Raw genomic sequence first — 16,012 nt, forward strand, 5'->3', positions numbered from 1 at the left:
TCAGAATTCCCACATTTAAACAATAGATAGAGGATCGTGTAAGAATAGATGTCACTACATTCCTTTCGTCAGGATTCAGTCAGACGACCAATGCTCTAGGAAGAGAGGTTGGGAAACGTAGTCTTTATACTCAGGAGGTAGAAGAGCACATTACTCTTACCCTACCTGCTTCCACGAAGCCACAACATCAGAGTGTCTGGGGTTGCAGAAAACAAGCTGCTTTAGAAACAGAGAAAACCCAAATCATTTTCATGGACAAAGTAGTCCTCAGATGACATACAGGAGAGGCAGGCTTATAAGAAGTAGAAACGTGGTCAAGTATGGTAGCCCCCATCTCTTCCTCCTCCTCTCCTTCCCTCTCCCTCTCCCTTCTCCCTCTCCCTCTCCCTCTCTCCCTCCCTCTCTCTCTCTGTCTCTCTCTGTCTCTCTCTGTCTCTCTCTCTCTCTCTCTCTCTCTCTCTCTCTCTCTCTCTCTCTCTGTGTGTGTGTGTGTGTAGGTCAGAGGGCAACCTCAGGGAGTTGGTTCCACAATGTGAGGGATCAAACTCATGCGTCAGACTTGGTGGTAAATTACTTTGTGAATCTGAGCCATCTCACCAGCCCCCACTCCCACCCCTCTACATGGTAGGCTCTAAAGCCTCTGACTTCTGCAAAGTGTGTCTATGACAGCTGCTGGAAAGGCCCTCTGTGGTGAAGACATGTACTCTGAGTTTCCTCGGAGGCTTGTGGAAACACATGTCTGCTCCCCATTTCCTGGCCAGGGACAGTCAGTATTCACCCTGAAGTCCCTCTCTGCTCTGCATAAACCAGTCAACTACTGCAGACGCTCCAGAGTTCTAGCAAAGGAATCCAAGAAATCCAAAACAGTTTAGTCCATAGCTTTGGTCTGTCCCACATGGGAGCACTGTTTTGGGGGAGGTAATGAAGGCAGGGACCACTCAGGAAAGCCAATACATCAGACAGTCAAGATGCCAACATTCTGCATACATTTATTTGCATTTGGATTTATGAATAGAAAGGAGGTTTTGTTCCCATGCTACAAAGTGTTGTTTAAAAAACAAGTACTACCAATTAATAACGGATAGCTACAATTTGTAAACAGAAGTATGAAGTAAAAATAACAGATACAATTCCTTTGGTATACTCAAGACTTTTATTATTATTATTATTATTATTATTATTATTATTATTATTATGCCATGAAACGGTGAGTGCTGCCATTTCTTTCTCTTTGGAGCACCTGCCCTTGCCACACAGCTCTCTTCCTCACTTGCTGGACCCTTGTTTCACCAGTTCTTGTCTGCAGCACACCAAAATGGCCAAGCATTTCCAACAGGCACCTGTTATCTGCCTTCTGCTCGTTGATACATTATAACAAAAGGAAGCGAAATTGGAAGTCATGTGTGCAGGTTTTCAAAGCCTGGAATACTGACTGGAAGGCTTTTCACTCCGTCCAAAATAACTGTGGAGAACTCACTGGGCTAACGGCATGCCAGTCACTGAAGCTGGTCATTCAAAGACTAGACAAGCAGTACTCCGGGATGCTGTTTCTGGTCGAGGTTTCCAGCTCGAGTGGTTCCAGCTGACGATACTCAAAAGTCACACGGTTCATGTGTTTTCCACTGGAGACCATCCTCACCACAGCATTGTCGCAGCTAATTTTCATCTGGGCTGTAATTGGGGTGGGGGAGGGAAATAAACATTTTCCAGCAGGTTAGAGAACGATCAGTCAAACCAGTGCTCTCACTACCTAAGTTAAAACACAGAAAGTGGGAGACGGGGTGTGAGTGAGTGTGTGTGTGTGTGTGTGTGTGTGTGTGTGTGTGTGTGTGTGTGTGTGTGATCTTGCCATAGTCAAATCCTTTCAGTAAAAACAACATTTTTTAAACTATATAATTAGTTGTAGAATCATGAACTGGACCCAGCCTTTCTCTGCACATACAGGACACCATGATAAAGAAAGACGGTTAGAAAGAGGAACAATGTCTCTTTGGCATTTGTCCTGTTCTCCTGCCTGCTGTGCTCAGGTAGCCAAAGAGACAACGGTGGTGACCAGTGAACTCTGCTCCATGCTGGCCCTTCTAGGACATAACACTGACTTGTACAAGAGAGGTTAGAGTTGGAGGGACAGTTTGGGGTGGGGACAGAAGAAGGTGCGGTTAGTTCTGAGAGGAGGGTATATACTGTTGGGTGTTTGTGTGGACCAGATCATCCCATTCACTATATCCTTAGTCTAGATAATGACTACATTTTATATAACTGAAAGCATTTGGACAGAGCAGGTACACATGGAGTACACACTTTTTTTTTTTTTTTTTAGAGCAGGGGTTCTCAGCCTTCCTCATGCTGCAGCCCTTTAATACAGCTTCAAATGCTCTGCTGGCCCCACCCATAAAATTACTTTGTTGCTACTTCATAACTGTAATTTTGCTAATGGTGTAAGTTGTAACGTAAATATCTGATAGATACAACCCTTGTGAAAGGGTCATTCAACCCTTTAACCATTTCAACCCACAGACTGAGAACCACTGTTCTATTACGTACCAACCCTTTCAAAATTGTCCTGGTATGGGATAGTTTGGAACATTGTCACTTGGCTGACATCCGATACTGTCATCTGTACAGGGGATCTTACACTTGTTACATTGTCGTCTGGAATCTTACTCTTGTTACATTGTCGTCTGGTGTCTTACTCTTGTTTCTCGCTTCTCCTGGCAGGTGTGCCGGAGCTGACATTGAAAGCCACATGGTTTTTATTAAAAATTACTTCCCACGTATTTCTCTAGCTACAGTTGATTCCTGACATGCGTTTTATCTCTCCTACAATATTCTCTCTGCTATTTTAATTTTCTCAGTCTCCTGCCTTGCATTTTATATCAACAGGGTATTTCTCTGAGACAGGCCACCACTGTCCCTGTGTCACAGGTGTCCTGCAGACATGTCCCTGGGTGCACACGAAGCACAGCAGCACAGTAATGTCATTAAGGTGAAAGTCTATTTGAAAGAATGATAACATTTCTTCCTTGATATTTTTTTTTAAATACAAACATGAGAGAACCTAGATTAATTTCTGCCTGGAGAGCCAAGTTTATCTCTCTTTGGATAATTTGGAAGGTTGTTTTACTCTGAACTTTACATAATATATCCTATTTCCTTTAGTGAATGTGCACATCATGTTTTGACATCATTTCTAACAAAACACAACTTAAAGGGCAGGGTCTCTAAAAGGCCTATGGTTTTGGACTGAACTTAAAGTACATGAACTCAGGGAGGAAGAAAAAGGAGAAAATCTACGTATGTCAGCTATGTAACCCAGCATAAACACTTAGCATATGTGTAAGGCCCTGGGTATGGGGGCTAGCACCACACAAATTAATCATTAAGAAAAAAAAATTAAAGCAAGAAAGAAACTGAAACAATCCAAAAGTTATATAACCCAAGCTTTAAACCGCTCAACATTGGTTTCAATTATGCTGGTAATTTAGTCGAAGCAGGGTTTGTTTTGTTTTGTTTTAGTTTTGGTTTTGGTTTGGTTTTGGGGTATTTTTTGGGGGGAGCAGGGTTCTTTTGGCCTGGGTTCCCAGCATCGTTTCATCTGACCTAAGTCCTACAATTCAAGCAGAAATAAGACATCCTCGACAACCTAATTTGAAGTCACAAGCATTATTCAATCATTTCCTTTACTGCACTCAAATGTGTTCCCTAAAGGCTGTTTCCCTCGACAGCACTGGAACCACCCAGCACCTCACACAGTGACTGCAGAAAACCAGTATGGCCGCATGCAGTGACTGCCTATGTCAAGAGCAAAGACCACTGAGCACGGCAGCCCCTTCTGGGCATGTCCCAGCACCTGTGATCCCAGCACCCCAGGGACTGAGGCAGGAAGATAAAGAATTCAAGGCCAGCCTGGGCTGTGTGGTTAGACCCTGTCTCAACACAAACAAACAAGCAAGCAAGCAAACAAACAAACTCCTCAGCTTCATCAGTGTTTAGACATCTGTAGAAAGCAATCTTTGCCTCAGTGAGATAGCTCAGTGGAATAGTCCAGTCTCATGGAGACATTTCTGAGCAGAGGGCAGGTCACAGCGGGTCTTCCCCTCCTACCTGTGTGTATGGATTCTCCTTCAGAGCCGTTTCGTTTACTGAGGGCTCAGCAGTAGTTCAGACAGGGAGGGAACACTGGTGAGGTGAGCTTATTTTAACATCAGGATACAACTGATCAAAATGTCTTCGTTAGCTACTCGGGGAGAGAGAGGAAGGCTCTGGGGGGGAATGGTCTGTGCAGTTTAGCATTGGTGTTCTTGATCTTTGCTTTGAATTTGCCTCTTTCCAGCAAGGAGGTGTTCTATGTAAACTTCCCCCACCACACATAGCAATTATTAGTTCGGTCATGAGGTCAGCAGTCTGGACGCCGCCCTCATACACCTTAGCTTGAGCACATGAGCACCCTCTCTGGTCCCTGGCAACGCAGAGCTAGGTCCACTTGGCATCTGCATCCTGTATACATTATGTATGTATCATATACAGATAGTAAAGTTAGTTAATCATTGTTTCATTATTGTACTGTTACCAATCACTGATACTTTTACCATTTGAACTGTCAGTCAACAAACAAGTAAGTTTCCAGAGTATAAAAAGCAGACAGTGGAGAAACAGTGGAGAAACATTGTCTTTTTCTATTCTTTTTTTTTTTTCCGGAGCTGAGGATCGAACCCAGGGCCTTGCGCTTGCTAGGCAAGCGCTCTACCACTGAGCCAAATCCCCAACCCCGAAACATTGTCTTTTTCACAGTTACACTTAATTACTCACTCTAGCTGACCCATGGGTTTCTCTCTTGATGCCTGACCCTTAGGTAACAGGCTCTGATAGTACACATAGGTTCTAAAGTAAAACACTCACATGGGCTCAACATATAAAACAAATGTTTTGGTAGAAGGTATCTTCTCGCCTATGAGAAGTTAATGTGTTATGTTTAGGGAAAGGACCCTGACAGTCACATAATTAACAACTGAAGACCTGTCTCACCAGGGCCATGAAAGGGGTAACACAGGTCCACTAAGAGCATCATCTTGGAGGTGTCCAGTCCAGTTCCTCCCAGCAGCTCCACAAAGTCTCCAGTTCCACCACAGCCAGCCGCAGGTTTCTACAGCAGCAAAAAGAACAAGATGTTTATCTGAGCCAGGCAGGATCTATCAATGAACACACTCTGTCAGCCTTCAGCCTGTAACTATGCCTTGACTCGAACATCAGAGACTCCAGAAATTGCTAAAGGTGGGGAGAACATACTCTGTCAGCCTTCTCAAGAATCAGCTTTCTATGTCAGATGATATGTCATTGTTTAATGTGTGTATACGTGCAAAATGTAATCCAATGAATGGAAAAATGAAACAGGAATTTGTAAGCTCTGTAAGATGTATAGACATAGAACCTGAGAGACCTTGGACACATGCTAAGTGACTGGATCTCTTAATGCATGCAGTCAGAGGAAAGAAAACCCAGGCACCTGCATTTTATAATTACATTATAATTTGTTTATTAAAGTTCTGTGTTCTCCCTCAGCTTAGATCTTTTCCTCTTGACAATAAAAGGGATATTTCTGTTCTTGGAACATGTATTCCACAAATAAGGATTTAGATTACTCATGGGTACAGTAATAAAAGAATAGAGCTATAATTTGAGGCTCAAGTTAGCCAAACTTACCATTTACTCTTTCCTTTCAACGAAAACAAATTCTTTTCATGGCACTCCAAAGAATTGGTTCTGAGCCTCTGAAATCATCATTTCCTGCTTCCCTGCATCCTCCCACAGTTCTCAGCCACAGTGATCTCTGTGTCTTACTCAACACAGAGAAAGTATACATCTGCAGTCTCAAGTGTCGTACACGACTCTTGCTTCACATGCCCAGGTTAGCCGTGATTTCATGTCAGTTCCCCCAAGGGCTAGGGTTATAGGAATGAACTGCACATGTGTGTTAAATCCTTGTTGAAGTTCTTAAGCATTTTCCACACTTTCATTCTCTCTGGTCTCCTGTCATCCCAGGAGCTAGACTTGCCTGGAACCCTCTTATTCACTGATGTGTACTCATTTAAGAGATCTAGTGGTATGTGGTCAGTCGCCTGACATTAACCAAGCAAACCCTGACACATAGGGAGTCAAAATTGGAAACTGAGGACTTTAAATACCCATCCCAGCAAGTGTACACCTGTCAGACATTGAGAAGAACACGCGAATGTGATGGGAACTAAAATGGAGGCATTGTATAACGGAAACCATATGGCTAAGGAATGGAGACAGCAGGGGCTGCTTGTGTCTAAAGAACCTACTATGAGCATGGCTATATGCTTAGGCACGTCAAACATAATTTCATTACATGATGAAATAAAGATTTAATTAGGCCCACTGTGCACAAGTTTGTGAATAGACATTCAAACAAGCTATTTAGGAACGAAAGAACGTAATTGCCTTTCCCATGAGTAGATAGACGGAAGTTTCCACTTGGTGAGTGATGACAGCTCTCTCCTCTTTGGAATCCCCTCAGGTGTTCTTATAAACAGTGGCAGAAAGTGAGCTGCACAGGGACCCATCTGGGGTTCGGGGCCTCAGCAGTCGTTCCCACATGTCTTTGTTGAAGCCTTAAGTGCCTGCCCTCTCTGGCTAGATCACAACCCTGTGCCAAAGGCTTGTTGAACTGGAAGCCAAGTCCTATTACGTCCCCCACCCCATTTCATCAGTGGAAGCCAAAGTGACCTTCAGGGCAGCGCCCATCAGGTCCTTTCCCACCTGACCCCAACAGCCTTCCCATTACTCCTGCTGCACACAACTTTCTCCAGGCAGACAGCACACGTGGTTCCGCCCATCTCCCTCTTGAGCTTGCTTCTTTCTGTGTCGAGGATCCAGTAAGCCTATTTCTGCCTGGGTAGCACTATTCCATCTGTTCCTCCTGCCTCCTATGGCTGCCGCTCCTGCTGATTTAGTTCCCTTTCCTGACCACATTGTCTCAGACAGTTGAGTCTACCCACTTTCCAACTCCTGTCTATCAAACCACTCTGCTGCGTTTTCTGTATAGACTTATCATGATTTGAAATCTGTAACAATTTTGCCTGTGTCATTCCACTACAAAATAGACCCCTGTGAGCAGGATCTGCCTTGTTCATTACTATTTATAAACTGTAGAATAGTCCCTGCACAAAGGAAATTATTATTATTATTATTATTATTATTATTATTATTATTATTATTATTTACTAGTAAAGAAAAGATCATACTGCTTGCCTGTCACAGAAGTTCTCCTATCTCAGTCTCTCAGTGCTGGGATTTCAAGTATAAACCACCATACCCAGCTTTCAATACCCCAGGCCTCAAAAAGGAGGTTTTTAAAGGAATAGATGCCTAGAACACAGTAGGCACAAAAATGTTAAGAAGAATACTAAAGTTATTCTTAAAGCTTCAATACAGAGAACGCAGATCTCCTAATGTGTTACCACATCTCCCACTAGATTCTAGATCATTCGTCAAGAATGGCATGACTTACAAACACTACCAGGTTGGATCCAAAGTATTCAAACATTCTTATCAAAGGATCACTCCTCAAAGTCCAAGAACAACAAGGAAGAGGTAGGTGTCGGGGCGGGAGGAAGTTAGGTATCCATTCTTTTCCTCAGTCCTGTCCCTTAATTAGTTTTGACAAAGGTCTGTATGTTTGGGAACACCGGCTGCCTCTGACACCACCAAATGCATGTGTTATCTTAGCTTAGGCCTGTGAACGAGGAAAAGGAAATGAGGGTCTCACGGAGCAGCCACTGTCTTTGCAAAGGGATGCAGTGAAGCCAGCATTCATTGTAAGGCACACACAGAAGCAGATATGAACGCAAGTTGGTAGGAATTTCACAGCTAATATATATATATATACATATTTATATATGTGTGCTTATATACATATTTATATATGTGTGCTAATATACATATATATGCTAATATACATATATACACACATATATAAATATATGTCTGTACATATATGTATGTACATATATATTAGGCAAGATGTCATATAACATGCTGTTCAAAACTTTACTCCTTTTTGCACTATAAAAATCCAATTTCGTATTTTACGCCACCGTCAGCAGTCTCTCACAGCCGAGCGCTGTCAATGAGAGTGACTTCCTCCGTATCAAAAGAAAATTCCAATAATCAGGAAAGCAGCTGCGTCGATGACTCAGAGGAGCCTCGGCTCGGAGAGGATTTTTGCAAAAGAGGAAAGCACAAGAGTGTTCGATTGTAATTACACGCTGCAGCTTCGCCAACTGAAACATTTCCTATGTCACAGGAAAAATCCTGGAGTAGTCAAAAGGCACCTGAGTGTTTGCCTGCGGTGTGACTGAAATAGACGCTGAGGAAGCCAAGGTAGCACAGCAGACGACTTAAAAGCCAGGGGCCACAGGAAGCCAACTTCCTGACAGGAGGAGTGCTTTGTTGCTGATGAAAACTAACCAACCAACTAACAGACAAACCAAAACCGAAAAGACCAAAAAGCAAACAACAACAAACCAGCGGCCTTCCCGAATGGCCAAGGAGAAGGCAAGCCACTGACCTTCAACTGAAGGCCATGCAGGTGTCCCAGGGCGAGGTCAGAGATTTTGATGGTCACCGGATAAATGATGGAAAAGCTGCAGTTTTGGTGCTGGTATGGAACCACCAAAGTAAATCTTCCACTCGGAGTCTGAGAGATGATATTGCAAGCTTTAGGAGGGGGGAAAAACAGATACAAATACATTATTTAGAGTGCCCGGTTTCATACAAATTCATTACATTTTTGTTCTAGATTTCAGTTCATGGTCTAGTAAGCATGTCCAATCTAGGGCTCCCTGGTCACACGTGCCCCAGGATAGCTTTGAATGGTGCTAAATATATTTGTAGATTACCAACATCCAAGGGCCGGGCCTCTCTAGCTAGGTGTTGTGCCCAAGAAGAGGACATATATCACCCAGACAATCTGGGGAGAGGAAGGAGCAGGAGAATAGAGCTCAATGACATGTGACTATTGTCGGTTGGGAAGCACCAGCCACAGGGGGCTTCTCACCTTAGTCTGGGGTTACCAGCAGCACCTCTGTTGAGTGATTCTAGAGCTGAGCTGGGAGAGCAAGGCTCAACCGTGAAGTCAGAACCTCGCCCATAGAATCTGGAGCCATGGTTAAACAATAAAACCATGTCTAATTTTATTCTAAAGATTTCATGATTCTGACAGAAGAAGGCAAGAACAAAACAGACAACAGTTTTATACCTAATACATATTTACTGGGTAAATAATGTAAAGTTGACTAAGTGGTCTGTTTTTATATTTTATATTTATTGTCGTTGCTGTTGCTTTGAGACAGGATTTCTCTGTAGCCTTGGCTGTCCTGAAACGTGCTCTATAGACCAGGTTGGCCTCAAACTCAGAGATCTGCCTGCCTTTGCCCACAAGTGCTAGGATTAGACGTGTGGTCCACCATGCCCAGCTTTAATTTTTAAATCGTGATAGTCTTAAGATTTTCTGAAATTGTTTCCTTTTATTTCAAGTCTAAACTTACAACTGAGTTCTTCCTCTGTTGATGAAACAGAGGCATGGGATTTATCTTTCTGCTGACCTATCTTTATATTTTTAATCACTCTTAATTTCAGAAATAAGTGAAGTTCCCTGACAATTTTAAAAGACATCTTCTGATTTTTTTTTTTTTTTAACCAAGAAAGCACCAGGAGAAACAAACCCTCAACATTCTGCTTCTCAGATAGCCTCAGCTTTTCAGGGCAGTATTTCTCTACCTCTTCGTTCCCCTCCCCCTCCCCTCCCCCTCCCCTCCCCCTCCCCTCCCCCTCCCCTTTCCCCTTCCCTTTCTTCCTCCCTCCTCCCTCTCCTTCCTGTCTCTCTCTCTTCTCCGTCCCTTCTTCCCTTCCTAGTGTTAGAATTTGAACCCAAGTTTTACTTCAAGGGTCCTTAAACAAACAGTTTATTACTTAACTATATCCCTAGGTATCAGCGGTTTTTTTTCCCCTTAATGAGGAAATAAGCCAATGTATGAACTCATTTTGCTCAACACCACAGTCTTTCCGGTTGGCTGTACAGTTGGACAGCCTAATCTGTGTATGTCTCTAACAGAAATGAACGGAGGGAGGATGGTCGCTGTGTAGTCGAAGATAGCATGGGAGGAGGTGACACAGAGACATGGTTCACTCCCCTCCTTAGGGGTCGACATCTGCCCACCAGTCTCAGAAGCACAGCCTTTCAGGCTTTGTTTACAAAGCTCTGGCATCAAATGATCCTTCAAGCTTATCCCGCATCTGCAGGATGGCCTGGGAGATTAAAGTTGGTCGCTGAACCCATTGTAATGCCTTGGGAGGGCAGGGCTTTGCAGGAAAGATAGAGGAGGATGCACCATGTGTTAGACACTACCTAGCCTGGGAAACAACAAATCTGCGGCTTAGTTTTCATAGCAAGGAACAAAGAGCCCATACCATTCCTTGGTTTAAGCCTGTGCGGTAATGCAGTCTTTACAAAGCAGCAGTGACCACCTCCCCACCTGAGTCCTGCCTGCTCATGTGCTTACTTACGGAAGAGGTTGGGGTCTGTCTTTATGGTTATCGTGAATCCATTTCCTGGTTCATGGACCCGGAAGAAGACCATGGCCACATTCTGGGAAGATGTAACACTCCTTCTGGTGAGACCGCTCTCACAGAAATCTGTGTACCTCTCCCTGGTGGGCAGAGGGTGATCCTGAGAACTTGGGAACTTCTCCCCCTTAAGGATCCAACCATCAAATACCTTCGAATGATAATAATAATAATAATAATAACAACAACAACAACAACAACAATAGTACAGATATACATTTTCACTTTTACCAGCTTCTAAAATCAGAATCTGTTGTAAAGAGGGAAAGTTACCAAGCAATGAGTCCTTCCATTGTAAGTGAGGAACCCACAGCCACTACTCACAGCCGGCTTGCTTTTCATTCTTACTTATTTAGACTGTGTGGTTCGGTGGCAAGCACCAACTTTTCTGCTTAAGCCTTCAAGCTGCTAAGTTAGCACACCCTTTTAGACCTTACCAACTAGTCTGGTAAAAGGAAATTCCTTATAGACAGCATTGGTTTTTATTCTGTCTTTTGCACATTCAGGTCAACTCCACAGGAGCGATGCCTAGATTCCACTTCACTTGGGTTATTGCGTTTCTCCAATCAGTTAAAAGTGGGCAACAGCAACAGATCTCAAAGAATAAGAAACAACAGCCAAGCTGGGGGGCGGGGGAGGGGGTGATCGTGAGTTTGCAGCCAATTTGGGATACAAAGTGTGATTGTGTCCAAGTGATGGGGTGAGGGGCAGTGTGTGTGTGTGTGTGTGTGTGTGTGTGTGTGTGTGTGTGTGAATCATCACCTCAAGTTAGCTTTTAAAATATTTTTAAATGCTGCGGTCAGGCAGTGCTGGCTTGTAAGCCATGTAAGACTGTTTCTGTGCTTCCTGGGACAAAGGGTTAAGGTCAGTTGACCCTGTTCTCAAAAATCACCGCGGGTCTCCATTTTAATGAGTCCATCATAGCACAATTACCAACAGCCCGATTGCAAATTATTTCTAGCAAGCTCGACAGGTTCCCAAATGGTTTTGGAAGCCTAAAGTGTGATTGTTTTCTTGGGGCAGTAGAACTCTATCCACCCTCCCTCGGCTGCTGACCTGTGTGAATCTGGGGACTGAAGTGGGGTGCTGTGGAGGAGGGTGAATTCTCCTTCCCCTCTTGCTTCTCCCAAGCTCTACCTCCTCTCAGCATCCCTCTCCCAGTCAGTGCCCCACTACTCCAAAACTCCCATCACAGCCCGGGCTTCTGGAAGGGCGAGATGGGTTCAGATCTCAGATCGCAAGAGAACCCTCCTCGAGAGCTCTCGCTAGTTATTTTTGCCGTTTTGTGTGCCCTTGATTGCATCATAGCGTCTTACACTGCAAGTTCAAGTGCTAGGAGTTCCCAGGAGTTGGGGAGAGCACAGAAGGGAAATTAAACCACCAGCGTCCGGGGGCGCTAGACCTGCCGCGTTTGGCGATAGACCCTTCTAGGGAATCCAGCCTCCTGGGCTCTCCTAGGGAGCTTCTGCGACTCGAGCACACATAGGTTCAGTTGTCCCCCACATGGCCGTGCTTAGGGGCATGTGGACTGGGGCCGCGAGTAGTGGTACCCCCTCACCTTCAGGAAATCCCCACCCTGGCAGTCGATGGAGACCAGGTCAAAGTGGATGGTGATGAACTCCTCCGGCTCGCCGATGAAGAAGGCGGCGCAGTGCAGCTGCGGCTGGTCAGCGGTGAAGGTGAACTGGCCAGGGAGGCTCAGCATGTCCAGGCAGCCTGGGAGAGAGCATGGAACCCGGGGTCCCCAGCTGCCTCGGGAGATTGCTCCCAGCACGCCCCATTCCCCAGCTCCACAGCGCGCCCCAACCTGGCGCTCCCAGCTTAGGTTGCACTGGTTTCCTCGCTCTGGCTAAGAAGGAGCCTCGTTGATGCTGCAACGGAGAGGTCCCAGCCAGTCCCCGGCCAGATATCCTGCAAGCCTGTGTCCTAGGTGCAGTGCCTTAGCCTCCCGCCTCCCGGGCACCCACACACTGGAGCAGGACAGCCCCAACTCACGCAGAGCCCGTCGGTAGGGCTGCTCCTCTGCCAGGTTCCGCTTCAAATTGGCGCTGAAAAGCAGGAAAGGGTCGTAGACTGCGGCTTCTTGCACCTAGCAAGGAAAGTGGATCGGTCCGCAAAAGTTCAGGGGGAGGGAAAGAAAGTGAAGCAGGAGCAGGGCACCCTCCTTGCAGCTCAGAGAAGTAAATGGGGGCGGGGAGGGTCTTCTGAGTCCAGGGTCTATGCATGAGTCTTAGACTATTTCCATCAGGTTAGGGTACCCAGGGCCGAGAAAGGCAGGCAGTTTGGACGCTCACGGGCAAGGAGAAAGCACGTCTAGGTGAACCAGGGAGAACGGATGCAGCAGAGAAAGGATCAAAAGTTGGTCTGCGGTTCCTGGCTGTACACTCAAGGAAAAGGTGTTAAAGAATCGAGAAAGGATGGCTCACCTCTAGGTAGCGGCTCTCTCCCCTTAGAGCTGTCAGGAGGATCAGAGTGAAGTGGCATTGGAGTTTGAAGTTCGGTGACATGGCTGGCCTTGTGTCTGCAGCTGGTGAGCTCGGCTGCGGAGATCTTAGGCGTTTCTTCCCTCGCCTTCGCCCACACTGAGAACTCGAAGCTGCTAGGGTCCCTTTCCTGGGTCTCTTTTATAGAGCAGTGGAGAGGGGAGGCTGTCTGCCCCTTAACTGATCCGAGCTTAGTTACCATGGGTTACCCTGCCTCGGTGACAAAATGCGTGGCGATGACGAGGGTCCAGCTCTCAGCCACAAATATTTCAGCTTGGCCCCGCATTATTCATCAAGGGTGGCTTCAGTCATAGAACCTAGTGACCTGAACTTATAGGAGAAAGGATGAGGCAGAGCAGGGAAAGCATTCTGTTTGGCCTGTAAAACATTACATTACATTTAGTATGCATATCAGGGGAAATTTTTGGTTTTGTAAAAGCAAATGTCAGACACATATGACATCATCATGGGGCCTAGTCAAATAACTGTGGATGGGACCCTGCTGGGAATGGCCAGAGAGTAGCTATCATGCTCCTCCATAAGAAATACGAGGTGGATTCAGTTTCACAACTTTGACAGAGCCTGATTTTATAGAATATTGCAGAAATGAAATCCAGGCTTCCTGTCCCTTGCTTATTCTGATCCTGATTCTTCTGGGCATTCCCTTAATAAAGGGCAAGTGTCCACGGACTCCTGGATGTTAGCAGTGTTGTTCCTGATCTGCATGTTTCCCCGTGCACTGGATCCTGGACAGTGCTCTGTAGCCAGGACTCCAGCCTCACTGAACCCCTGAGAGAAAGTCACCCTGCTCTGTGCCTCCAAACACCCGGGTTGCTTTGATTCCCGGGGGGGGGGGGGGACGCGCTGAGCTTCTGTAACTGATATACAGGTCCAGTGGAATGGGGTGGGGGGGGATCCAGACAGGATTTGTGTGCGAGTTTAATTTTGCAGATTGGCAGAACCATGGCTTCTGCTTTCTGTCCAGAGCTGGGGACAGTGGTAGAGGCAGTCCTCTCTAGTTTTCCCTACCCCTTTAAAATAGGCAGTAAATACTACTAGAGAAATCGAACTCAAGACCACGATGTAAGGTTTTAATGAAAGAAAATCATTACATTTGTGATTAAAGCACTTTAGAGTGACTGGGATCTCCTCAGGACATCAGAATTTGCAGTTTTTCATATCTGAGACAGCCCTGCAGAGGTTGTCTTAGGGTTGGTGTCAGGAGGTCTTCCTATCCCGGTCTAATGCTGCAAACAGCCCTTAGACCGGACCCCAGAGCAGAAAGAACACATGATGTTTATAAGCACTGTCACCATGTCCTTCTCTGCATCCTCCACAGTGGGTATCCAAATTTCAGAGAGATTCAGAATACTGAGGGGAATGAAAGAAAAGAAAACCTGATAACTTAATATTGCCTGCCTGTCATAAAGGCACCCAGCCCTCTTTAGGGCCCTCTCCCATCCCATCTGCAACTAGGGAGATCCTCAGGCACAATCACCCAGCATACCATGACCTACCCTCCTCCCTCACCAGCACAGACTAGGCTTTGGCCAACCTAGGGCTCACCCCAACACTTACATCCAGCCCAACACTGTCTTTCCCACTTTGAGGGTTTGGCACCTGTGTCATCTCAGCTCCAAGCTACTCATTAACATTATCAAGACATTCTTGTCCTCTGACCCACCCCTTCATATACATACCTACCCACCCTGCCCCCGCCACGCCCCCATCAAGCGGACAGTGTTCTCTGCATGCAAACAAACAAATAGGTATCTTAAAGAGTTTTTAAAGGAACAAAGATGAAGTTAACCATAGAGACAGGCAACTGTGATCCCAGCACTGAGGAGGGAGAGAGAGGATTGTGAGTTCTAGGCCAGTCTGGTTGCATAGCAAGACCTTATCTCAAAAAATGGGAAGGTAGTTGGAAGGAAGGGAAAAGGAAGGAAGGAAGGAAGGAAGGAAGGAAGTTGGAAGGAAGGGAAAAGGAAGGAAGGAAAGAGGGAAGGAAGGAAGAAGAGAAAGAGAAAGACCATGGAATAAAACTTACCATAGTTAGTCAAAATCAATAAAACTGTTGCCACTTGCTTTTTGAGTCTTGTTGCCTGAGTTGGCAGTTAATTTCTTGTGGTGAGAAAATGACATGAGTTCTACCTCTTGTCAGGCATTTCAGCACAGGACTCTATATAGATCGTAGAGATGATGCTGTCCAGATGGTTTCTAGAGCTTATGGGCCTGACATACCGGTGTAGATGAACAATTCCACCCACCACTCAACCTCTGGCAACCATTCCTCTACCTTCTGCTGCTAAAAGGTGGCTATTTTAGATACTTCAGATAAGTAGAATCCTCAGTCCTCAAGAAGGTTGGGATCGTAAGGGTTTCCAACCAGTTTTGGATACACAGCAAGAACGGAGTCAGACAGTGGTGGCACGTACCTTTAATCCCAGCACTTGAGAGGAAGACACGGGATCTCTGTGAATCTGAGGCCAGCCTGGTCTACATAGTGAGTGAGTTTCAGGACAGCAAGAGTTATGTAGAGAGATCCTGTCTCAAAAGCAAAATTAACAAAGAACCCACCAGAAATCCTGCAGTGTGTGTCATCTATGACCGACTTCTTTCAATTGAGGTATATCTAGATTTAGAACGTGAAGGGATTTCCTTCCCTCTCTCTCAGAACAGCCATCTTGGCACTCAACAGGTGTGAAGTCAAGGCTCACTGGGTCTTTTATTTGCTTTTCCTTACTCTTCCAGTGATAATCAATCAATCATCTCTTCCTATAATTATCGGTCATTGATATACCAATCTTTGGGAAAATGTCTCTTCAAATCCCAAATCTGAGCTGGATGTGCATACCTCTAATCCCACAACTCAGGAGGCATGA

At 45.5% G+C, this 16,012-nt stretch overlaps 1 protein-coding gene across 1 annotated transcript; it reads right to left on the bottom strand.

Moving 5' to 3' along the window:
- Nucleotides 1-964: 964 nt before the first annotated feature.
- Crhbp (corticotropin releasing hormone binding protein) lies at nucleotides 965-13,272 on the bottom strand. The gene is made up of 7 exons (NM_139183.2): nucleotides 13,074-13,272; nucleotides 12,643-12,736; nucleotides 12,206-12,363; nucleotides 10,588-10,798; nucleotides 8,591-8,739; nucleotides 5,026-5,143; nucleotides 965-1,671 (listed from the first exon to the last, which is right to left on the bottom strand). The coding sequence occupies exons 1-7, from the start codon at nucleotides 13,152-13,154 to the stop codon at nucleotides 1,514-1,516; spliced, it is 969 nt and encodes a 322-aa protein (NP_631922.1). The 5' UTR covers nucleotides 13,155-13,272; the 3' UTR covers nucleotides 965-1,513.
- Between the last annotated feature and the right edge of the window lie 2,740 nt (nucleotides 13,273-16,012).

The sequence above is a fragment of the Rattus norvegicus genome, chromosome 2 (genome assembly GCF_036323735.1).
Source record: "Rattus norvegicus strain BN/NHsdMcwi chromosome 2, GRCr8, whole genome shotgun sequence".
NCBI lineage: Eukaryota > Metazoa > Chordata > Mammalia > Rodentia > Muridae > Rattus > Rattus norvegicus.